Source organism: Lepisosteus platostomus, chromosome 6 (assembly GCF_059453375.1).
Source record: "Lepisosteus platostomus isolate fLepPlt1 chromosome 6, fLepPlt1.hap1, whole genome shotgun sequence".
Taxonomy (NCBI): domain Eukaryota; kingdom Metazoa; phylum Chordata; class Actinopteri; order Semionotiformes; family Lepisosteidae; genus Lepisosteus; species Lepisosteus platostomus.
Genome location: NC_142616.1, coordinates 53,024,299 through 53,051,394, shown reverse-complemented (window position 1 = coordinate 53,051,394; position 27,096 = coordinate 53,024,299). Strand labels below are relative to the sequence as shown.

The following is a 27,096-nucleotide window of genomic DNA, read 5'->3' as shown; positions in this document are numbered from 1 at the left end:
CATTTCATTTTTAGTCTGGGCCATTGATCCCTCATTTATTGATGAATAATACCATGTCGCACCTTTCCAAGTCGATCAGCCTGCAATACACATAAAAAGCATTGTACCGAAATCTAAAAAGAAAATGAAATAAATATGTTTCAGCCCAACAGCACAGCAAAGAAGAGGGTTCTATTTATAAAAAGTGAAGCTTTAGAGTAAGCTTCTCTTGGACAATTCTCTTGGATTTGAGAAACCCCAAAGCTCTTTGGCAGTATTGTGGATGGCAAAATTTTAATCTTGCCAAAAACTAGTTTCAAAACTTGTCAGTTAAACAAAAATCATTGCACCATTTCACGGAACTGGCTTAACAGGTGCCACATGTTAAATGGATTTATCACCACCCTTAAGAACGCTTGTTTCTGATTTGCTCCATTTGTAACTTCTCATTATGAGAAAGAAGCATAACACAGAACTGTGTAACCCACAGTGATCTGCAATACTGAAAATTCCATCAACACTACCGTTAGCTAAGATGGGAAGCATGCAGCAGAACACACACAGGCCATTAATATCTGCTTTATATTTAGTTACTGTATGTCATGATTCACAGAGATGACAGCTGTAGTTATGTTCCACTAAAAAAGCAGGACACAGCAATTTTATACTGTTGCACTTGTCATCCTTGCATTACTGAGGCTTATAGCTGTTACATAAATAAGTATTGAATGGGTGGCCTTCATACAATGAACAAAACAATGTTTACCCTTAATACAGCTGGTCACTTAACATCTCTTTAACTTAAGAATGTTTAAAATGTATCTGCTTCCACCAGATTTACTGGAATCTTTTGATGTCCACCATTTAAGACATTAATGTACTGTATTGTTCTGCCCTTTTCCTCTGCCTGCGTTAATGTAGTTGACTTGGTCAAGTGGAGATAAGTTTTGTCATCATGCCTTACCAAACAGCTTTAACAGACTAGAGTTGAGCCATAAAGCACCTGTTCTTTTTCTGTCCCTAGGGCGGAGAGACAAAAAACCTCAAAGTCATTCTTCATCGTGAATCCGGATCTCTGGGATTTAATATTGTCGGTGGCAGACCTTGTGCGGTATGTTAATTGCAACAATGTGTTTTTTCCTGATCAGAACTAGTCATGTGAATAGCTGACAGAAACATCACTACAGAGAATCTGTGTGATACTATATGTATCAGAGAAGAAAAAAGTCTGCTTCAGTCTCTGTTAAATCCGTGTTAAAAGTGTTTCCATACCGCAGTGTGTTCATGAGGTGAGACTGTATAAATATAGCTGTTCCATGTTTTTTTTTATTTATTTTTACCTGGCCTGTCTCAACTAATGTACATTAGGGTTCAGAATACTAAACAACAAAGTGGCATAGCCAGTGATCGAGACAGTTGCTCTTTTATGCCAATATCGAGATGCTGGTGGCATGCCACAGTAAACATAGAAGTGAAGGAATCTGGATGATTAAACATTTCTTTTTATGGAGCAGGCTGTAACAATGGTCCATCCCTCATTCCTTGTCATGCCGTGCTGTGTCATGTCATGCATTCCTAGGGGGTTTACTGAAAGAGCATTGCTTTAGGAAGCCTGCCATGCCTCTGCTTAAAATCATATAACAAACATTTATGCCCTCCACATCATCAGGATTGTCCCTGTCGGTTTCAGTACTGGAGTCAGGAGCTTTGTGCTTGGTAGAGAGGAAAACTAAGAGACCAGTGGATGCAGAATTTCCGGATCCAGGACTGCATCCTGTGAACCTGCTAACACCTCTGCCCCTCTTTTTGTTGACTGTATCGGCACTCTGTTGCATCCATTAATCAATTCAATTAAAATATCTTACCCACTCTTTTCAAGAATGAACAGCTCTTCAGTAAAATTAAGAGGTATCATTCACAAGTAAGTCCACTTGATGAACAAATGGACAGTTTTCAATCAAGCATTTGAGAACAATGATTTCACTATCACTTTTAGGTATTAATAGCTGTACTGTATTTTTGTAACAGGAAGACATTTACAGTTTAAGACCTTGCATCTTTGCACCTTGTACCTTGCATCCATTTTTGTTCCATTTGTCCTGGAAGGTTATAGTTCTCATTATGACTTTTAGACTTCACGGAAAGGATACTAGCTTCTTGGATGTAGTAGATCACACCAAGAACTGAAAATGTGCCATCACTCTTATTAAAGCCAGTTAACAAACTAAATTGCAGTCACCTGTGTATTCATAAAACCTCTAGAGTTTTATATGGTGTTCATTGTCAAGTGCTACTTGATAGCTTTAAATTAATTAATGAGCTGTAGAAGCATTGAGCAGCACAGGCATTTTGCTTGATTCATTCCTTCAAGCTCTGGCAGACACACATGACAGTGTGTCTTTGTGTTCATGAGATGATGTTGTGACATTCCTAACACATTTCAAGTTTTTCTAAAGAAATTATATTTGTTGTGAACAAATATGAAAAAAAGTAAATGTATGGATTTCATACTGCGTAGGACGTGGCATACTTGAGGTAAAAAAAGAAAGTAATTTTACATGTTATCAATACATTAAATCCCATTCTTTTTTCCAATGTGAGACAAATTCATCAGTAACCTGTGAGCAGAATAGTGGCATGCCACTCAGCTGTTTTCCAGCTTAGTTCAATAATATTGATGGCATGTAGCATGTGCACTTCATACACAAAAAGATTCCTTCAGCTGTAAAAATATTTAGGTCATTGTTATTTTATGTTTTTTTTCTTTCTTTGAAATGAATATCAGTAGAGTAAATGTATAGGCAAAACACATTTGCATGCCTAAACTTGGTTTCTGTGCACTCCAGTAAAATGGTAAATCAGCATATACAGTACTGTACTGTAGTACACCTATAAACACTCACAAATGTTTTCCTTTTTTTAATCTATTCAAGTAAATCTAAGTGCACACAAGGTCAAGCTTATTCTATTGAAGCTGGTAGGAGAGATTTTAATGGCAGTAGATCTTAGGGACTCCAGGGTGTCCATTTTCAAGAACATGCTTAATTTCTTATTTCATTGAGTATTACAGATTTACTGTAATGTGTCCTTAGGATGTTTATTTAAATGTTAAATTGGGCACATGGCTATTTTCTGTTTTTATATATTTTTAATTCAATACCTTCCTCTGAATTTAATTTCTATATTGTCAATTTAACTGTCGGTGTAAATAGATAAATCTAGTTTTGTTTCTTTGTTCCATGTTGTGCCAAAATGTGTGGACATCACTAGTCCAGTAGTAAATAGAAACGTTACTGTTTGATTTATTGCTAAGATTGTTTTGTTATTTCTTGTCTCATTCAAGAAAACTTTACAAAATGTGTGGACATCACTAGTCCAGTAGTACAGAGAAACATTACTATTTTATTTATTACTGAGATTGTTTTATTATTTCTTGTCTCATTCAAGAAAACGTTTTATTTTTGTGATTCCTTCTAAGCAGGATTTTCAAGTGCAATGGCTAGAAACTTGTAGTTAATGTTTTTTTGCAGTATTATTTTGAATGAAGTCTGAAGCCTTAAAGAGTTGTTCTTGTGACTGTAAATTAAGTCAAAGTTGCAATGTGATTTCTTTTTCAAGGACAATGAGGATGGCTCTTCAAACGAAGGCATCTTCGTTTCCAAAATAGTGGAGAATGGGCCAGCTGACAAGGAAGGGGGACTACAAATTCACGACAGGGTTATGGAGGTAAGTAAGAAGCCCATGTTATATAATTTCAAGAGTGGCTCTCTATCTAGAGCAGTTAATAATGTAGAGTACCTGAAGGAGGATATGACACAGTGCACTCTATAGCAAACATGTCTGTCAATGTGTGCCTTGCTAGGCAACACTTGAATGCGTAGACTGACTTAGCCATGGGAATAGTACTGTCTAAATATAGCATCCAGACTGCATTCTTTGCCTTTGCATACAGTTTTTCAAGAAAGAGGGCTTCACCTTTCTGTCTCCTTAAGACATCCATGATTACATCCATGCTGGCAAGACAGTCTTTTTATTTTGTTTTTGATCTTTTTTTTTCACCATTTATTACAATCTTTTTTTATATCTGCATTCAGTATACAGTATGAAACGTCACTGACTTTCAGCTTTTTTTGTATTTCCATCTAGTTTAGGAAACAGATAAAAGTGTGTATTATACAACAATGTTTTTGCTCCTTCCTATTTACTGCCTATGATGTTTTCATTGGCGTTAAAATGAATATTTGTAGTAATCTCCAAAACAATTTTAATTGATAGAGATAGCAGCAGTTTAGAAAGTTCTGGCCTGATTCCCATTAAAATTGGTGCAATTGCGAGTTGGGAATTTAGTGACAGTTATATTTAGCAGATGTAATAATAGGCTGTAATTCTGTTTTACAATGGGATTTATCTTAATCCTTGATAACAATAGACAGATATAACCCCCAAACTTCTGCATTTCACATGGCGCCTGACAAGTAATTCTCTTGTATTTTCTCCTTTTTGATTTTCTTTCAAAATGAATCTTTCCAAGTCTGCACGTCTTCGATTATATACCGTATGCATATTGGGATGTTTGGATATTTTTATGGAACCAATAACATTTTTTTGCCTTACAGTATTTTGATGCCTTACAGTATAAATGAGTTATATAAATATATAAATGGTTATACTTTAATATAAATTTGTACTCATCTGCATTTGACTTTTTTTACTTTAAAAATAAACCCAGTATTTATTAGTGCACCATTTGTAAACCCGAAGATTTTCTTCATATTCAAGGTGGTTAAATTACTTAACTCATAATTTTCAAATGTTTTGTGTAGGAATATTGCAGGAGGCACACAACAGGGTTTGCTGTATGTTAATAATAAATTCAGAAGTATCAGATATATTACAAGGGATAATAGAACAAGTTGGATAACTCAGTGATGTACAAGTATTTTTCTTTATTTATATTATTACCCAATATCATTAACATGACTGGATGATGAACAAGTGGTTTGTTATAAGGCACCTTGTATACATAGTTCTTTGGTACTGTATGCTGTAAAGAAAAGGTTACACCTTTTCAAACTGTGGATTTATCGTAATTACCTTAAAGCATCTCATTGTTTAATTAGTGATATCACTAATTGGTTTATCTTGTTATACATTATTCTAAATTGACATTGGCATTCAGTATGTTACCTTTATGTATTGAAATCAAGTAGCATGTAATTTAACAATTACATTTTTTGAAGTGTTGTGTAGTTATATGGAAGTGATTATGACAATTAATACAATGTGGTTTTCTTGGGCTACAAAAATAATAATTATTAGTTTTGATATCTGATTGTACCTTAGGATGGTAATAGATTATTTAGATAGGGGTGTTAACCTGAGCTTTTGCAAGCAAATTAAATTAAGAATGCAGGATGAATTCCAAGAAGCTGTGGGCAATTCCAGATACAATATGCTCATTTGTACACTGTTGAACCAAAAGTCAACAAGTTATTTTTGGATTAGACTTCTCTTTTGGGACAACAAAATCTAAAGCATTTCTATTTAGCCCACCTTGGAAGTTACATTTACTTTGTGACAAATAGTTTTTCAAAGCCTAGAGTTATCTTTTTTACATGGGTTTTTATTTGCTCTCTTCTGTGGTTTTTATTTTCCTAGCTAATTTCAAAGTTAATGCCATGTGGCAAATCCAGTGTTTGCCTATTGTAGCATGTTGCTATGTGTAGTTATGTTGTCTGGTATTCCTTAGCCAAAAACACGTCACAGCATCACAAGGTGACTGTGTATCAATGAAAATAATTCATAAAAGAGCGTAAAAAATATACATTACTGGAAGTGTTCCTGTCTATCTATTTTTAAAATCAGCATTTTTAGAATTTAGCATTTTATCATATGCCGGTAACTGAATTCCTACTTTAAACCTAAACTCTAAGCCATGACATTAAGGTTTTAAAAAAAGACAGTATTTTTATATCATTTTAGAAAGAATGTACTCATTATAAACATTTACAGTATGTGAGGCAGAAGGAAGGGTTTTGCTGTACACTTCTTTTTTCAAATAGGTTAGTTTCCATCAGTACACAAATATGTGAAGTCCAAATCCTCAAAAAACAGTTTCTCAGTAAATTACTGTTATGATTAAGGGCAAAGGCTGAAGTTATGCTTCTGAAAATCAATGAATGAATGGCTCCTTGTTCTGTTCAGACATTTCCTCATAAAACCAAAAGGTATGTTTGCTTTTTCCCCATTCCTGAAGGTAAAAATCTTAGTACTTGAGAGTATTTACACAAGACCTTTAAATGAAATCTGTAAAGCTTACAGATTTTTATTTAAAATAGTAAAACAGTATGTGATGCCCATTTAATATTGCTTTGTCTTGGCATTACTAATGATTGATTTATAACAATAAAGGCTAAGTAACATTTACTGCTCCCATCATTGTGTTCTGTTTTTATTGCTGTGTTAAAAGTGTAAAAATATACCATAGAGGAGGACTTCTCAAAGTCTTTAAATATTAATGGTAATGGGTATTAGTATAGCCTAATACATCATTATTCACATTAGCTCAGCCAGATTCTTGTAGTTATTTTTCATATTATTGAAAGGTAGAATTAAAAAATAGTTTTTGTTCAAGACCCAGTCATTTTCCCTCTTATCTAGGAAAAGGAAAACTTTTCAGCTTTTTTGCATGCTGCATATGACTGTTTTTTCATTAAAGTAATGGCTTTTGCCAAGTCCCTTTCACAGCAAAATATCCGCCATGTTAAAGCAATTTAAAAAGATGTCATTGACTACAGCCGTTTCACAGTTATATTTAGGCTATCTATCCAAGCAGAAAGCAACAGTCCTCACAGGTTTCCTTTGGCACTGAACTGAGAACAATTTGTAGAGTGTGGTGATCTCTTTCATTTGTGTGCACCTCTCAGGGATCATTATCCATCTTGGAAGATGAGAACTTTTCACCTCTGCTCTCAAATGCAAGGCTTAGGATACTTTGTCATTAAATATTTAAAGCAGTAGTAGAGAGGTGTGCAAGAAACCTTTGAATGTGCACTTATTTTTGATAACTTATGATTTAATCATATCACCAACCCTGATCATCTGACGGAAATCTACTGTATACAGTATGTGAGTGCCAGCAAACATTTTCCAATATTAGGCCAATAGTATACCTTGCAAGTGTATTCAGAGCCCTGAAAAAGTTTCACATTTTGTTGCTTCAAAGCTTGCAGTCATTACACTTTAAAGTAGCACTTGATGTTTATTATATACAAGGTGTGGTTGCATGCAGTAAGTTTTCAAACCCTTTTCGGTGCCAAAGCTAAATTAATTTAAATGCAACATTTTCATTAAGGAGACACAATACATTGAGTGGCCCCTGTCTGTGTGCAGTAATAGTGGTACCCATGACTTAAAAAAATATACCTGTCTCTGTATGGTCCTGTTAGGTAGTGAATTTCTAACAAGGATTCAACCTTGAAGACCACAGAGCTTTCAAAACAAATTTGTAGAAAAGCACAGATCAGGAGAAAGGCATAAAATCTCAAAACCTCTGAATATCCTTTTAAGCACTGTGAAGTCGATCATTAAGAAGTGGGAAGTGTATAATACCACCCAAACACTGCCTAGACCTGTCTTTCCCTCTAATCTGAGCTGTGGGGCAAGGAGGAAACTGGTTAGGGATGCACCAATGGTGACGTTGAAAGAGCTACATAGTGTGATGGCTGAGATGGAAGGAAATATGCATGAGTCAATATTGCAGCCAGTTTGCAAGGTTGGGCTGTATGGCAGAGTAGAAAACCCATTTCTGATCCTGCCTGGAGTTTGCAACTATCTCCAACAAACATATGACAGAGGGCTTTGTGATCATACAAGACAAAACCGTAGCTTCTAAATGCAAAGAACTACATCTGTTGCAAACCCAACATGCATCGCTCACGCTACTGTCAAATCATAGTGGTGTCAGCATTATGTCTTAGTTTTGCACAAATGTGGGGCAAAAGCTACACTGGAGTGGAGTGAGAATGAGAAAATTAATGTCTGGAGTGGCCTAGTCAAAGTCCTGACTTGAATCTTATTAAAATTCTGTTAAAAGACTTGAAAATTGCTGTCCATAAGTGATTCCCAAGCAACTTCAGAGAGCATTAGCAAATCCTGCCAGGAGGAAAGGGAAAAAATTGCACAAAGCTGGCGTGCAAATTTGGTAGAGACATACCCAAAAAGCCTTGTAGCTGTAATTGCTGCCAAATGCACCACAAAATATTGTGTACACAGATTTGAATATGTACGTAATTAACTATATGGCATGACTTTTCAGTTTCTGTATGCCATGACTTACACTTTTTCAGTTTGAACACAGAGGTTTAGAATTAAATATTAAACGTTAAAAAAGCATGTGTGCACCATTTAGTAATCTCACAAAAATGGGACACCATAGGAAGGGTCTGAAAATGTTTGCAAGGCCCTGCATGTATAAATTTCATCCTGTATTACATTTCTGACTTATAATTCAGGGTATGTAAATGAAATATCAAAGCCATTAATACATTGTTCCAGGCTTTATTAAAGTAAAAACATCAACTTATAGCAAGTCATTTCTGATGTTCTCCTATCTGTGTTTGGTAAATATATTTAGTTGAATGAAGCACATTCTGTTTCCTGTTGGGAGATTTTCTTTTAGAAGCTACTCTTCAGATTGGTGGTTAGGCTGCTGGTGCACAGCTGAGAGTAAATGCAAACAAGCCGTTTACTGCAAACACACACAATGAAGGATGTTAAGAAGATGGTAACTGTTGGGCTGTACCATCACCTTGTAAATCTCATAAACACACTGCCGAATGTTCAGGTTGTCAAACTAGTAAAAAAGAAAATAAAAACGTCTCTTCAAAGCCTTTACATTCTAGTTCAGTTTTTATTTTTACTTTTGAAAAAGGGTGTTCTCTTTGTTGCAGATTTTTAGACAAAGTACTGCAGGAGGAGCTTGGTGCCAAAACAAATTGCATACTGTAATTAGTTTTAATATAATTGTATACAAATAATCGTGGACTAAAAAGTAATGAAAATATTAGATTGTAGATTAAATGTTCCCAGTGAATTTTTTTACAGATTTTATCTTTCTGCCATTTGTTTTATTTTAACCTGATTTAAACTGTTTGAAAGACTATATATAAAGACTATATATTTAACTATTAGCTTTTGGTTTCATCTGGGCCAGCTGATGTTGACTCAAAATATGAGCTAACATGTTGCATCTTAAAAACACGTACATTGTGTTTTTATATTGGCATTTTACATTATCTGAGGTGGAGGCCTGGGTCTTCCAGAAAGAAATAAAAGACTGTTGTCCCAATTAATTTCAGGAAAATCACTAAACATCATCCCATCAATTGCTTAACCTTGAAGTATTGGAAAACACTTTTTTGTCTGTTAACTGCAACAATTTTACCCCATTGAGAATGCCAGCAGATAATTTATTTTTGTCATCCATGAAGCTAAAACTACAGTATAAAGTGATGTCAAGTTAAAGTGTAGTAAAGTGTAGTAATGTGCTGTTGGTGTTTGCTATCTCAAGGCTGACTGCGGTTCTGACCACGAACTGCTTGTAGCCACCATCGAGGTGAAATTCTGCAACATCAAGAAGAGTGCTTCATCAAAGCGTTTTGATGTCTCCAAGGTACCTGTTTCATACGCAGTCGCAGTGAAGAACAGATTCAAACTGCTTGGCAATGAAGACAAACAGCCGGACGAATTGTGGCAGGAATTCTAATCCACGATTATCAAAACAGCACAGGAACATATACTGTACCATACAAGAAATTAGAGAAAAGGAGCAAGTGGCTGTCGGCAGAAACCATCAACATCGCCGATCAAAGAAGAGCAGCCAAAGCCGTTGGGGAGCGAGATGAAGCTAGGAGGCTAAATGCGGAATTTCAAAAGGCAGCAAGGAAGGACAAAGAAGCATACTGGGAAAAGCGATGCAAGCAAATGGAGGAGGACTGTCGAAAAGGTCACACCAGAAATCTCTTTGCGCAGGTCAAGAAAATTCGAACTTCTTTCACTTCCCGCAAAGGAGCAATCCAAGACAAGAACGGGAAGGTCCTGACTGGCCAGCAATGCATCAGAAGCAGATGGAGAGAATACACGGAAGAGTTGTATGCAAGCACTAGCGACCCTGAGCCACCCCACGACGACCAGTGGAAATGGAGCCAGCTATCCTGGATGAGGAAGTCGTATGGGCGCTGAAGCAGTTACCAAACAACGAGGCACCTGTTATTGACTGCATCCCAGCAGAGGCCTGTTCCATCAGTGGCTATCAAAGCGATCTGCCAGAAGATCTGGGAAACCAGCAGGTGGCCAAAGGATTGGAAGAGTTCAGTATTCATCCCACTGCCTAAGAAAGGTGACGCAAGGGACTGTTGCAACTACCGTACAATAGCCCTGATTCCTCATGCAAGCAAAGTCCTTCTGAAGATCATACAGCAGAGTCTGCACCCAATCAATGAAGCAGAACTACCTGACTCGCAAGCTGGGTTCAAACGAGGTCGTGGTACCCATGACATATCACAAATCAGCTGTGGATTATGGAGAAATGTCATGAACATCAGAAAAACATCTACATTTGCTTCATTGACTACAGTAAGGCATTCGACTGTATCGAACACGATAAGCTATGGAAGGCCCTGCAAGAACTGGGAGTGTCAGCACACTTGATCCAGCTGATAAGATCCTTTTATAAAGATCAAGGAGCAACTGTTCGAACACAACATGGAGACACCGAATGGTTCAAAATCGAGAAAGGTGTGTGACAAGGCTGTATTCTGTCTCCTTTTCTTTTCAATCTTTATGCAGAAATGATCATGAGGAAATTAGATCTGGAAGAATCGGAAATTGGTGTGAAGATTGGAGGCAGAAATATTAATAATCTATGCTGATGCTAATGCTGATGAGGGAAAGATCACCAGACTCTGGCTCACTTATTTTGGTCACGTGATGCGATCAGATTCATTGGCGAAAGCAATGATGCTTGGAAGCCGCCAAAGAACGCAGTGGCTCAATGCCATCAAAACGGACACTGGCTTAGGCATAGAACAGCTGAAAGAGAAAGACCAAGACCGGAAAGCGTGGCGAGAGATGGCCTATAGAATCACCGAGAGTCGGATCTGACTGACCGGATAACATCATCATCATCTCAAGGCTGATTTTCTTGTTGATTTGGGGAATGTAAATGTATTGTTCTGTACGCCATGCCCATGTTCTTTTAATGCCATGTATGCCATTGCAGGGAATTCAGATTCAGAATGGAAGTTTAATGGCAAACAGGTTGGTTTAGGTTGGTTATAGAGGTGATGGCATTCTAAAATGATTTTGAGAGTCTGCTGCCCAGCCAGGTTGACAAAACTGACACCACCTTTTCATTCAAGGAGCACCTGTATGATATCCTCAGATCGCCTAGCTCATTTTTATCCTTTCTTATGTTCTTTTGTTAACACCTATCCATCCTATATGCGCTACTCTGCTTGTGGTGTCTCTAGAAGGTGCACACGATCTGGTAGGACCAAGTTATCGCTCACTTTTAAAATCAGCTCTTCTCAGTTATGGCTGACTGAGAGGGAAGTAAGCAAAGAAAGTTTTAAGATTATCCCACAGAAGGCTTTCATCTTTCAATGCATACGTATACATTACACTTTTGCTTATGTAGTTTAAGATTGTGTATCATCGACATTATTCTATATTATATGTATAGAAACAATAGAAAATATCCCCGTGGCCAGTGACTGTGGACACTGAACAGTTTAATGCAGCTGTGGATCATTTCCTTTAATACAGGACATGATCCTGTATCCTTTATAGATTGTATCCTTTAATACAAACAATTGTAGTCACTAGCTGCAGACATTTCAAGACAGTGCGACATCCTTTGGTATGTATTGCAACTGTCCATGACTGCAAGGGTGTGTTCCATGGTCTAATTGGTTCAGGGTGCCCAATTTTCATGATAAAGTTGTTTGAAAAAGCTGCCTAGCTTTCTAAATACCCTATATAAAAAGCATGGCATATGGTGATCATTATCATAATTATCATCTTCTTTATTATTATCATCAAAAGAATTAACATTATCTACTTCACAGTTCATTTTCTACCCTGTAGCTTGTCTATTAGTGCATATATCACACATTCCCCTTTGTTATTTCTGTAACTGGCACCAGAAATGGAAAGAACAGATCGTGCAATTATTCTCTGACAGATCACAAGTTGTTTGGCATGTGGAGGCAAGAAATGTACCATTGTGGAGACCTTTATTGGATTTCATCAGACCAAGCAGTCTGCGTCTCCTTTACCGAGGCATACTAGATTCTGAGCTGTGATGGTCCGTTCATCCAGTCTTGTAGTCTCGTAATAAAGTACTACCTCTGTGGCCCATCCTTGTGGGCTCTGTCTTGGCTAATGCAGTACATTAAATCAAATTTAAGTTTTAAAGTAATCAGTTTCTGGATGACTGTCAGCACATAAAAACGTGGTACTTTGTGGTTTTTAAGCAAATTCCATTGAATGAAGTGGGACAAGGAGATCTTTGTTTTCAAGTCCCTATAACTAAAACTGAAAAAAAAAGGTTAAACCACACAGTGATTTCAACCAAGGAACTGTTCATAAAATCCATGCCTGATTGCAGTACGTGACCATCGCTACATTCATTTGCTGTTTAAGGTTTCTACTGTAGGCAAAATAGTTGTTTTCCTTGAAAAGGGAATCCTAATTAGGTCAGCTATAATCGGCTACTGTAAAGCACATCTAGGTACTGCGAGTAGGTGATTACATCATGTAGGTTTAAGTGGAAAATTCAACCATGCATAGGCATTAAGCAGCACAACTTGGGCCTTTTCCAGTGCACGACGAAACATTCTTCTTTCATCTGTACCTGATTACTGGTAACAAAAGAAAGGCTGCTAGCATTCCAAGATTTCTGATTTTTCAGATATGACCATGTTAATATGGTAAATTAAGCCATGACAGCAAATCACTTCATTAAAAGGCAAACGAAAACGCCAGTCAAAGGTGTTTTTTGTTATTAATCAAAGGTATATTCTTCAAAAATTTGTACCAGTTTTTCCATTACTGAACTTCAAAATAATAAGCTTCAAATGGCAGACTGATTGTTCAATTCATTTATACTTAAATCTTTTGTTAAAAGCTGGTAAAACTGAAAATAGAGAAGCACAATTAGGGGTAATTTTCTTTGAAATCAATCACAATAAGTGTGTAAACATATCGTCAACAATGGTCTCATGTTTCTTTGCAGCTGTGGTCCCTTGTATAAAGCCCTCATCCCTCTGAGTTTCTAGTTAATTAACAGCTCTTGGTGTGGAATATTGAAGTAGTACATAATTAACTGCTGTCAATGAAATGATAATTGGGTGATTATCAGACCCTTAGTTGTTTCCAATACTGTTGCATTTCCTCTACATAATTTTGTCTGGAAAGGAGGCTGGTAATGATTTATGTCTGTTGTTGGTGCTACACATGCGTTAATCAAGCTTCTTAAGTATTCAAAGTAAAGGGTGGATTTGGCAAAATATTTGTTTTAGTGTGCTTATTTCTTACTGATCTTTAAAGTGTGTAAGGCTGAACTGTGTGTGTATACTGTATGTGATCTTTATACAGTTTATAAAATATTTTGTAAATTAATTGTAATCTTATACAAAGTAAAAGCAAAAATATAGATAATTTAAATATAGCTACCTAAAGTTTATTTCAGATCAGTTTAGATTAAACCCATCAGCTGAGAGCTGTCTTTTTCTTTTAAACAAAAAGAACATTTTTTATAGATGAATCCATTACAGGATCAAAAGCCAGTCTAAAAGTCTGTATTTTAAAATTTACACATATACATGGCAAATGGTTTCTTTGAATAATAATATTTTTATAAAAACTTTGATATGGGGGTTATTAAACAGTTTTTAAGATGTCTTCATCTCCAACAATAGAGTGCTTTAGAAGCACAGAAAATGCCTTTTCTTAAGTTGCTTTTAAGGTGACCTTACTTGTGGCTAGTGGCCTTTACTAGAGGAAAAGCTTTATTATGTAAATCTGTCAACATTCAACATTCTTTACTGCCTGAATCTAGCAGTGGTGTGGCAGCTGCCGTACTTTACATTTGTTTGGCTCCAGTGACAGTGCTATTGGAAATTCACCTACATAATATCTGTTTTCAAGAAGGTTTATTACCATGTATGCTACAATCTACAGTATATTAATTCTGCAGTCCAAACTAAAATTTTTCATGTATGTTTCAGTATGTACTTTTATGTATTTGGGGAGGGTCTATTAGATATATTTTTATTTTTGTTTGGTCTTATACAATTTATATTTGTGAACATTTTAGTGACGTGCAATACATATTGTACTCATGTTGACAATTACAGCAAATTAAAGTTTGACTTTGTTTTAATAGGACTCACTGTAAAAGCAAATGTATTTAGATAACAGAGTATATCACATATACAGAATCTTAACTCTTAATTTTAATTGATATTGGTTTCTTTTTTAAAAAGAAATTGATTAAATATTATAGACTTACTATAGTTTTTTAATTATTTTGAAACACTTATTTGATTATTAAACAGAAATATTGATACCTGTCACCCAATAATTAAAGCAATGAATCTTTAAAAGAATAGTAATACTTTTTCAATAATAACCAAAAATAGTTAAGAAGCAAATGCATTTGTGTACCATGTGCTTTACAGAATTTCTGGTAACTATATTCCTCATGATGAACCACCAGCAGTTAGTTTACAAACATTATGTGAAATGTTGTGTCCAGCGCAGGAACTAAAGTTCTCAGACTGTTTCAGTGAAGCATTTACATGTTTACTGTTTTACTGTATTGCTTTAAGAGATAAATGTCTGAAGTAATTAATTTATTAATCTGAAAGTAAATGTTGGACATTTTTCCACCTCTGTGCCACTTACTGTATATGTACTGTTGTGCTACATGACAAATAAATAGAATGAATAATTCTGGTGGACAGTCCTTTGTTGTGTTAACATATATGTAGAGCTAGCAAAACTAGTTAGCTACTGGTTTCAAGCTGTATGTCTGCTGTCCAGAGGCTGCAGTGACAGATGCTGATCATATCATGCTTCAGGCATCATGCTGAACAAATTGACTGTCAGTGTGTGGTAATATTCCTTGTCATCATGAAAAGCTGATTAAGAACTTAGCAAATAAGAGGCTAAAAAATTGTCGTACTGATGTCATTTGTGGGAATTGCTTTCAATTGTGCCTGTTCTACTGAAAGGTAAGCTGGCTCTTTTTCAAATATTAACCAAACTATTACTCGTTGTGTGCACACATTAAATTTAAATATGACTTGCGGTCAAATGCAATTTGATACAGTATGTTTTCATGTGCCGTAGTTCTGAATTAGTTAAAAAAGAAAAGCTTGGAAAGACTTGTAATTTGCAAGTCAAACCATAGCAATTTGCACAATATTCACAATATACAGAAACTATGGTTTGTATTCCACATATTTATTTGAAAGTTTATTTTGTAATAGAATAATGCAGTTTTGAGATCTGAACTTCTTTTTAAAGTGTTGGTAGTAATGGAGAAACTTCATATTTAGACAGCTAAGCATGTTGGCATTATTGTTTAACTGACAGATGATTATTTTTCATTCTTCATAATGGTAAGCTCTGTTTGTTTTAGATTCTCTGACAAGATGTGTGTGATTTGGAATTCCGAAGGCCTTTTTTTCCACTTTTAGGAGCATTTAACTGACCATCCTTTCACACACAAATAAAACAGAAACAATGTCTGGTGCACTGTTTTATGATGGAAATGTGTGCAAATAGAAACATTGTTCAATCAGGAGGGTTCATTGTCAGTGTAGCCCTATTTTAGAGACTTTTATTTCTTGGCAAAATTCATTCATATTCAAGGCTTACTTTCATGTTTTACTTTCTACCGGATTCAAGACTTCCTTTTTGGAAAAAAAAAGAGAAAACAAGACCAGCTGTGTCTAGCAAGCAAATGAAGGAAAGAAAAGCAAGGAATGCCATCAAATTTACAAAATACAATGTCTATGCAAAATGCAAAAGTCTAAGCATTCTGCAATGTATGGCTCAGTTAACTTAAATATTCTTCCAGGGAAGTTTCCTGATCATTAAGTTTTATGTTTTAAAATGGAATATTCATAGAAGTGACCTTGTCTCAAAGTCACTTTTAATGAGGGTGTACATTTATTTATGTTACTTTGGAGTGTACAACTGACATTCTTTGAAATACTGAAAATATATAAACTGCACAGTTGACAGTGGGCAGTGCTTCTGGAAGGAGACCACATGAACTCTTTCTATCATTTTGTTCTGTAAGCAATAGCATAATAGTGCAGCCTGGCTCAAAGCTCAGATACATAAAATGGAATGTCTGCATTTCGACACCAGTGGTCTGTTTTTGCTTTCAGTAGGATGGTCTGTTTGGAAGATTGTATCCCTTGGCTCTCACAATGCTTGCAAATATGGAAAGAGAATTAGACAACAACTCTCTGTCTAGGCGTGAGCATTCACCAGCTATCCTTGACAGGCTCCTGCAAAAGTTTCCCTGTAAACATATTTAACGTACGGGTATTTCATAGCTAAACATATGTTTAGGCGGTCCTCCACAAGAACATTTTTTTTCAACGTAGTGCTGGAATGTATAATTAATTTACAGTATAGCTTAAGAGGTTTTGAATGCTTATTGCTGTGTTCCATTATGTTGCATACAGTACAAGGTGAAAAATAACAGAAAGACATGCCCAGATGAAGGTTCAGACCACCAGCTGTGACAGGGCAGTGCTTTAGGGTCAATGTCACAATGTCAATAAAGATGCTTTAATCAGTTGACAACTGTTTTGAAGCTGCACATGGGTGCTATGTAATGGGTACACCATACACCACCAAAGAAATTGCGCATCCATATTTAATTGCATCTATGGTTTGTAAAAGGAATGTGTTAACAAACAGGTGCTTTAATGATTTTATTTATTTATTTCCCCCTCTGGCGTAAGCATTCTGGTTCCCTTGTGGGAGTGCTTTGTGCTGAAGCGGTGATTGATTTGTGCAGGTGGCTGAGAATATCCTTGTAAGTTAGTCATGCTTCCAAACATGAAAGAGATTCTTTTTCCTTCCGCGAGGAGAAGCATCTCTGCAAGGAATAATCTTCCTGGAAATTAATAAGTACTGTAATTCAACCGCATCTTTTTAAACCAGCTTTGGTCAGACCTGGACAATGCTGCTTTGTGAGCGTGTTTGAATGCAGACTTATCCTGGTCAAAGTCTGCTCTGTCAACATATGTTTCAGGCTGGTCATTGTTTTATTGAACAGTAGGTAGTAGGTAGGCATTACTAACCTATAAAAAAATTACTGTCTCGTATAATGAAAGATTGGTAATTACAGGTGGATTTATAAAATGTCAGGCACCACATTTTGTGTAAATTGATGATACAAGGTTGAAAGAATACAGTACGTGTTGTTGATTTAATACAGGTCAGATTCCAAGGCTTCTGAAATCGTCTTAACTTCTGGCTGTCAACTCCCAGCATTTTTTTCTTCTTGTAGGAGGACAAGTACAGTAGGAGGCTAGATAAATGCCTTTGATGTTTGAAAGATGTGTTTATTTGAATTAATTGTCTGACACTATGTTTCTTATTCCTCTGTGACCCCGCCCGTTTTTTGTTATTCTTTTTGGTTAAACTAAACATAATGCTTGGCGAATGAGATGGGTGAGAGAAGAAACAGGAAAGGGCGAGGAATTTGGAACATTTAGGGTGTGAACTAATAGGTTCTGAAACAGGCAAGCTCTTGGGATTGGGGTGTCTTTAAAGAGACCACACTGCACAAGGCCTCAAAAAGATTGTTTGGCATGTGCATTTATTTTGGTACTTTTGCAGTGTGCTCGTCTTTCTTGACACTTCCCCCAGAATCCTTTTGTGCGGATAACAGGGAATTGTATTAGTATCTGCCTCATATGGGAAGCCCTCCTGTCATGAATTTGAAGAATGAATCATAAGGTCTGAGACGAAACAGAACAAGGGAAAGATGACCATTCATCATGCAGAAAGGCAGCGTCGGTATGACGGCCTAAGGGAGGGGCGACGTAGGTGGGGCCCGAAGGAGTTCAAATTTAGCTTGGGTCTCTCTGGGCAAGGTGAGCAGCGTTAAATAAATCTCTTCACATCTGTGGCAGGCATCAGGTTACTGACAGTGTTTGAACAGTCTGACAACTGTTCCTTTGTAATTTTATTAGGAGCCTAGGTCTCCTTCCTTTCTGTGCAGCTTCCCAGTGCCGCAAGGTCACTATCACTTCAGTTCAGTCAAGATTTATGCTGCAGATCCCTTTCCCATCACACGCCACCCTACTCTGTCTGGACTAGTTCTCCTTTTGAGAAATGGAAAAAGAAAGTAAGATATGGATGACAACACTGCTTAAGATGATCTGGACCGTGACCACCTAAGCCTTTAGACTGAAGAAACTGATATCAAGTAGTTAACCATGCATTTTCGTAATTGGATTTTTTATTTTTAAGACTGAGTTTAATTGAAAGGCATTTGGTAGTTAATATAGAATGTAGCACATTGATAACTAAATGCAACTTGGTTTAAACAAAGAATTAACTAGCACCATATAACTATTTGCTTTATTTCATACTAAGTCATTTTGGCATCAGAAAACACCATTAACAAGGAGAAAACAAGGTTGCTATAGAAAAGATTATTTTCATTCTGCGTGTTTCATAAGGCAAGGCAAGGCACTGCCTTCCTTATGTGCATCAGATCCATTAGCATTTGCAATACAAAAACTGATAAAAAGATTATCTAGGAAAATCTGGGAGAGGCAGAAAGAACAGAGACGAAAGGCATGCTGTTGATTTGAAAGCCATCCTCTCCGGTGGACCAGCTATATCAGTCTAGCAGCTGTTGCTTGAGTGAGAAGCTATGCCAACAGTTGAGGATAAGCATCCAGTCAAAAATGGACCTTTCACAAGTCAATGTAATTTTACATCTGGAGCTTTCTTGTGGTTTTTCACCAGCCCTTTTCAAAATGCTTCTTCAACAATGAGAAAAATAAACACTTTCATGTCCTCCTAAAGGCCCTTTTCAGTAGTTCTATTCATAAACAGCTGCGCACATGATGTATGATTCCATTATTTCTAATGGAAGGGTCTTCTCAAGTAGCTGCCATTGCGCAGGTTGCTCGACGTTGGACTATCAAATTCTTTGACAACGTGCCAAGAAATGTGATGCTTTCTTTCTACTTTGCAGCTGTCCCATGGCACATCTTGGCTTAGTTTTTATCTGATTTCTTAAGTTCATGTTTGTGCAATTCATGTGAGCTCCAACACACATCTATACAGTATTAATTCTTTATTTCTTAAAATGTTAGAACTTTAATATCTTTTAGAGGGGAAGGGAAAAACTTAAATAGATTTTTTCCTTTATAGATACCATTTGACAACACAGTAATAACACAATGTGTCTAGTCACTCCTAGTATTAAAAGGTAAGGCTGCACAGAGGGCAGTTTATCAAAAAATACTTTGGTTTTTGTTTTGACTCAGTTTTCAATGGCATGAAACTGATTTCTTGAAATAAGGATGTTTTTTTTTCAAAATTACATTCATTCTTCTTGCATTTTAGTTATTCAGCTTCAGTTTAGTACTTCTTCAGTCTTTTTATTATTTTAAAGGAGCTTAAATGGCTGCTTGTGAAAATATTTTTTAAACATTATCACTTGTGCTTAGCTATGAAAATGAGAACCACATGTTATTGGGCTGCATTTATTCTTAAAGGTATGCATATAGAAAGTATGAAAGCTGTTCTGTTTTTTTTCCCTCCTCCTGATCCAATGCCTCCTACAAACAGATGTTGCTCCTACAAGTCACCACAACCAAAACATATACCTACCCTCCTTATCCTGAAACACGTTGGAAAATAAGTCACTTATTCAAATTTGCCTTTCACGCATCGAGGAGAGCAAATACGTGATTTCAAGCACGCAGTAGACCAACTGTAGGAAAGTGAAGAAAAACATGTTTGGGGCAAACATTTTTGCTTTTGTTGTTTTCCATCTTAAAATTTACTTGTATAGTTGAGAACATGAGAATGGTTACAGAGGAGTGCTGCTCAACCCATTCAGCTCATTGGGCTGTTAGTAGCTGAAATGATCCAAGGACCTCACCTTGAAAGCCATGGAATCAGCTGTCAAAATGGCTGTGTAACAAGGTCCAGGCTCCTACAGACTTCGGTGTATAAAAGCACCTCTTATTCTCACTCCCCGTAGTTTATCAAGTAAAAGCCAAGAGAAATCACAGCCAATGTGCAATTTGCCTGAATGACATGATTTCATATCTTGTAAGGCGATGTGTTGCAGAAATACCTGAAGAGCACTCTAAATTGATTTTTTTCTAGTTATTTAATTCACATTGTAAACATTTCTATGATGACATGGGCCTTGTCAAAACTTTCATTTAATGGCTGGCGATAGAGTTATCTCTAGAGCAAACTGTTCCTTTATGATGTATTCATTTACAAACCCAGTTTAGGAGAAGATTGGGAAAAAAAAATCATCTCCTTTTAAAGGAAGAAAGGACTGCCTTAAAGGCTTTGGCTTTTAAATGCAGTTGGTTATTGACACAAAAGACTTTGTAATACAGGATTCTATCTTTCAGTTTGATTTGGCTCCATATACAGATGTTATGTTATTTTAACTGGACTTTCACTGTTTGCCCAGAGCCAGTAGTTTTTTTTTACTGTATCCATTGGTTTTCAGTTGGGGAAAGGAAGCTCTTAATACTAAAGCTACAGAGGTACAGACCTGGCACATGGCTTAGTATTATACTTATGCCAAATAAATGTACTGTATATGAAAATCTGTGGTTCAGATTTTTTGAAAGAGTGATTCATGAAACCAGCAGTGAGTTGTTTTCATCAGTTTTCCCTTAGATTGGTAATTAGCCTTTATAAGGTAATAAAATCACTTAATTCAGACTTCGGGTCTAATTAAATAAACTATTACATTTTTGGGTGGAATTCAGTTTTAGTTTTTAGCAAAGTTGGCTTGTTTGCCTTTTTGTTTAAAAACGCTAAGCAGCTTTTATTATGATGAAGCAGAATTTAGTTTTGCTGTGTGGGGAAAATTGCTGGATGCTGCAATTAAATGCAATACTTGCCAAATTTCCAACTGGAACTTCTAACTTGGTTAAGATTGGATTTACAGCAAGTCGCATTAGGCGTGAGGAACCAAGTATTCCTTGCAGTTTTAGGAATATATTGAAACCAAGGCAAAATGAGATTAGCCATGTCTGAGAGTGTTTTGTTGAAAAGTCTGCAACAGTCTGTGTAGATTTCACTGAACAATAATCTACTTACACCTATCATGAATGTGGTTTGACAGATTTCTGTGTCACTCTATACTCTCTATATCTAACAGTCAAATTTCTAAAAATATTTAACATCATTATATGAATATGTGTGACATGCCAGCCTTATGAAAACAACAACATTCAATAAGAGTTTTCTTAACTTTAGTGTAATGTAACATACTGTATTATCCACATGAACATGGCTTATTATATCAACATGTGCCTGTTGAGCAAGTTTAACAATTTTTTTCTTTCCAAATCAAAATATTTCCTTTTTTTTATCTGACATGAATTAATGATTGCCGCTTACCGACAAGACGAGAGTAGAGCCATAATTTTGTTGTTAGAATCAAAAATCGGTGCACAACATTGCAGAGCTGAACTGAAGACAGTCATCATGTCCAAACGCCTTGACCGTGTTCACTTGTGAAAGGTCTTACCTTAGCAACACCTAAAATTCATTCAAGACTGCATATGCAGTCAGCATCAAATTGAAAAAATCAAGATCCTTTGGACATCTACAACATTAAACCAAATGCAAGTAAGAAAACTGATGCCAAAAAAATGAGTTTTGAAGGAGTCCATTTACTTGTACTGTAACTACAGTAAAATGTGAAATAAGGTTGAATCAGCTCTCTAGCCTTTCCTACAGCTTATTGCCAAACATGACTCAGCATAGTCTGTTACCATAATTGAAAAGCCCCACAAAGTCAGCCTTGACAAGGTTAGCCTTGGAGGTTATTCAAGGGGAAAGAATGAGGTTCCTTCAATGTCGTGGTGTGCTTTGACTTCAAGTCTTCCCTTGTGTGCAAAGAGACTACAAATAAAACCTGGTAGTTTTAAATAAAACCTGGAAGATGTACTGTAACTGAAATTGCTGATTTGTTTGTAGTGAATGTTAAGATTACTTACATATGGTTTCCAAAGCTTTACATGTAATACTTAGATCTTGCAATACTGTATACTTGTGTTATGAATTTACCACAAATATCATTTTAAAACGGGGACTTACAGTAGGTATCCTTGCAGTTCTGGGTGACTAACTGTTTCTGAAAGGAGTAGGCGGAAACCAGTTCTGTTTCAGCCCATAAATAAAATTATATGATACAGTAGCTCTAGGAGGGCAGACTTTAGACTCCAAATAGTAAATACTGTCAGATGCGAAAATACTTACTGGTTTCTCATACTAGTTTTTGTGCTATCGTGCTGAAATTACTTGAAACAGATTCTGATTCATTGAAGTTTGGTTTGATTTTCAAATTTATTTTCTGAGATGTCATCATTCTTGATTAATGTGGTTCTACAGTGTATGGGGACTGAATTTAAAGCTGTGGTTTTCTATAATGAATTTTATTTATTTTGAATATGCAAGAAATGAGTTAAAGCTAAAGATGGTTCTGGGGGAAGGGAGAACACCTTCTGTAGAGTGAATTTTTCAGTATGAAATGCTTTCAAGACGTATGTGTTTAAGCTATTTCTCAATGGCAGAGTAATTACAGTATGCAGAAACATTTTTACATTATGCATTACGTTAAATTGTACTTTGAAAAAAATACAAACTGATTTAAATCATGCTAACCTTTTTTTTTCTGAATGTGCGCAGATGGCTAGCCACTTTAGAACTTCATACAAAAAAGTTCTCAAATTAGCCTTTGCTTGAGTGACGTCATACCTTTTATTGTTGCTTGCTTTTGTTGCTTCTGTTAAAAACCTGGTTGTGTTGGTGTTTGTGCTTGATTAAATGTCTCCTATCACAAGGTCAAGGCCTGTACAGCTGGAACTGACATGCAACATTTACCCACAAACACATGATTCATTAACTCACTTAGCCTTTTAATTTTATACAGCTTTTTATTCACTTTGAATATGCCAAATTTTAACTATGCATTCGCCTATCTCTAATTAATTCACAACGCTGTACTAAAATCATGAACACCGGAGTCAATTCCTGTTAACAGGAAGGCATTGAACTAGCAATGCTTTGATCCTGTTTGCTGTGGTACAAGGCTAGAATAAAATGAGGATGCAGTAATTAAAGCCCGATATGTGCAGCTGTTTACTGTATGTATAGTATTGTGTTTTCATACTTGTGTCCTGGTCAAGTTAAACATTGGGTCCCAATTTAGGTATTTATTATGACCAAAATCTATTTAAATTCTATTAACATGTTTTTTAAGTACTGTAACTTCCATGCAAGCAAGATGGGTTTCTCTCATTTGAATCCTTTTTTACATTCTAAAAAGTATTGTGGTATGGGTTCTGTCAAGCTGGTGGTAGAAATGAAAAGATTTTGTAATTAACAATGTAGATGTAATTAAAAAGGCTATTTATATTTAGATATTATAATTTTATTTGGAATCAAAAGAATATCTAAAAACTGAAACCTCAAGTTACTTTCTTAAAAACATTGGAGATTATGCCTCAAAACTTTAAAATATTAGTGAAATCCTTTGAAAGCCATTTTTCTGCACTGAATTGAATAACATGGATAACATGAACTGAGTAGCTCACAAGGGTTAAAATGTGTTTAGTCTTTCCCTTGAGAATTTGAATGGTTTACAGTAACTGAAAACATTACAGTCTGATATAGGCTATGACGTACTGTAACTGAACACAAAAGCCTTCTCTTGAGTTTTTTTTGTTTGGATAACCCAAGAGAACATGCCTGTTGTTGAGTCAAACAGTTTGTCAGTTCTCTTTTCATAAAACCTACCAGCAGTATGTTAAATGCTGTCTATTAAGTCCCTTTTTGCATGGCTTGTTTTGAATTGATATTATGGATGGTAATCTGCTTGTTAAATTTATGAACAGGGGTGGTAGTCTTTTTTTTCGGGGAGTACTCTTTGAAGTTAACAACAGTGTAAATACAGCATAAGACTAACAACAAGGGTGTAATGACTGTGTCAAAAAGAACTAGGTATCGAACCCTACAGTCTCCTAAAATAACACCAAAAAATCACTTAATGCACAAATTTGTATGAAACTTTACAGGATTGTCCCAAGTATGTTAGTTTAATGAAAATCATCAACCACCAACCAAATTATTTTTCTTTAATCTGAATGTATGCTTTGTTCCCCAATGTTGTTACAGCTATCAGAAAGAAGGATGATTTAATGTTTTATTTTTAATGTAACTATGAAACGTTCCTAAATTTGACATTTCCAAAGTATTTGAAATAGAACAATTATTTTTGCCTTCAAATTTTCTGTTCTTCATGAATAATTACATTTTACTGGTGAAATATTTTTTTCCAATTTGTAATGTATCAGAGGGACTGCTGAATACTGTATAATATGACTATAATTTTATGTTCCCTATGACTCTTGACAAATACAAAATGAAGGAGACCTTAGCAGGTTTATGTTATTTCCTTCGGAAAGAATCTCTTGCAGCATAAACTATACACATTTTAGCCTTTTTTTAAGACAGTAATTATTCTTCCAAGATAGGTGCCAAAAGAATTTCCACGTCTTCCGTCTTTAGGGAACTGACAAAGGCTGATTTACATTACCACGCTTGAGACCATTTGGTTTTCAGCTCAGTTCTAATGACCAGTCTGCAGTTGGTGTGCACCTCCTGAAAAGAGTATTGTGTTAAAAAAAGAAAGAAAAGAAAAAGAAGAAAAGGGCTCTCTGGAAATATCACATGTACATTTTAAAACTTTGTTACTTGCTGTAAAAAGTCTGCACCCGGGTACCATTGTGTCTATTACTGGAAAATATGAGACTTAAAGACATTTTGGTGTAACTGAAGCTTTAGACGATATTACTGTGCAACAATCTTAGTGGTATTAAGTTCAAGCATATATAGTATGTACATGTAGATGATGGGTTTTTATAAGGCAGGCATTTCATGTTGAGAGGTTTTACTGTAGCAGATCTCCAGAAAGCTTGAAAGGTAATATCTTTTTCGCTTCTAAAAATGTTGAACCATGTAAGTAGATCTTTGCTTGTTCTATTTTACCCCTTAATGTTTTTAAGAGAGAGTGTCAGGAAAAACTACTGTAAATGTGTTTAGAGTGTCTCTTGACTTTCAGCACTTATCTGAAGTGATGACACCTGGCTGTATGCACAAGGAGTCCAGCCTCCCTGAGAAAGGTGAACCAAGAGGCTACTGCAGTGGTAGAATGTGGTAAAGAAAGGCAGAGGCTGCTGGAGCAGTAGTCGCAGGCAAGAAAAACCGTCCATCCATCCATTTTCTAACCACTTTGTCTAATACAGGGTCATGAGGAGCCAGAACCAATCCTGGCAAGCAATGGATGCAAAACAGCATACACCCTCAGTGGGATGCCAGTCCATCGCAGGGCACACAGACACAAACATGCCCATTTTCCCAGAAACTAATTAACCTGGCAAAACAGTATGTTTTTGGACTGTAGGAGAAATCCGTGCATCCAAATTATCTGTAATGATATGGTGAAGAGTTTACTGATGGAAGAGAGGGATTGTCTTTTTCCCAGACCTTCATTATTAACTCAAATAGTTCAGTAGTTTTAATACTATACAAGTGCAATTAATTTCTGTTTAAGGCATCGTGCTTTGACCATCATCTTAGTAAAGTTTAGTATTAGTAATAATGTTATTCACTAGTACTTTTTTTGTCTTCTCCATAGTTCAGTAGACACACTGGTTGTTAAATAGGATGTGGAGGTGGTACCACAGGCTAAATCCCTTTGTGTGCTCACAACAGCTCAGATATGTACACTTTGTTGCTGGTATGTCCAAGCTTTGTTCTGAAGAGACATTCCCTCGTTATGCTTATCTAAGCACATCTACAATTGTTTTGAACCCATGCTTACTTTCACCAAAGCCTTTCACTGGGCTGATTGTGTGGTCTACTGTGATCAATGTGGCAGACTTCCACAGACCACCAAACTCATCTAATTCAAACTTTGAGTAGTTAAAAAGACTGTTTAGACTTCAGTAAAGTAACCTATATTAGCTTGATGTGTTTTTTGTTATTATAGTATTTTGTGTTTCAAACTTGCAGTTCCCATAGCTCCCTGATATTATATAAGTAAAGGCATATTTGTGTAATGTCACAGGTGGGAATAAATGAATGCGGTAGCTTTAACAAAATGTGGGATATACAGTACTGTATTAATGGTGAGCTTTTTTCAAAGCAGTTTGGTGCATTTTTTCTAAAATGTTATAATAAATGTTACCTATTGCTGCCTCATCTGTTTGGCTTTGTTAAAATCTGCATTTTCTGTATTAAGTAAAAATGTGTTATGTGACTGAAGTTTGAAGTCACTAAAAACAAGGCCTATTGTGGAATACTGTCAATGTTTTTTTAACTTCAGTTCCTGTTTGGTACACAAAATCACAAAATTACCTTTAAATTATTAAAGTGAGCATTTCGTTCCATTTGGCATGGTCAGATACATAATTGAAGTAATTTACAGGAAAAAAGAAAAGCTGAGAGAAATAGGGCAAAATCTAATAATTGCAGCTGAACATTTGCAACATTGTTTCCATCCAGCAGTGGAATATTAACAAACTCGAATTTTGTTGTTATGGCGAATATCTACTTCTGGTAAGAGTTACTGAAAACATATGTCTCTTTAGCTTTTGCTGTCTGGTGTTTTATTTTACATGCAGAACTCTAGGTTGAGTAGTTTTCTTAACTGGTAAATCTGTTAAAATTTCAGGAAATGTTCATTGTCATTAAAGAAAACTACTTCTTAGGACTGTCGTAGTGAGAGAGTGTAGG

The 27,096-nt window shown here is 35.9% G+C and overlaps 1 protein-coding gene across 2 annotated transcripts in view; it reads left to right on the top strand.

Annotated features, from left to right (window-relative positions):
• pdzrn3b (PDZ domain containing RING finger 3b) overlaps positions 1-27,096 on the top strand; it is a 115,603-nt gene that overhangs the window by 4,702 nt on the left and 83,805 nt on the right. The window contains exons 2-3 of one of the 2 annotated variants that reach the window (XM_088636343.1): positions 1,004-1,090; positions 3,598-3,705. In XM_088636343.1, the coding sequence (XP_088492469.1) occupies positions 1,004-1,090; positions 3,598-3,705 (195 nt within the window). The remainder of the gene's footprint in view (positions 1-1,003; positions 1,091-3,597; positions 3,706-27,096) is intronic. The other variant, XM_088636344.1, reaches the window with a different exon arrangement.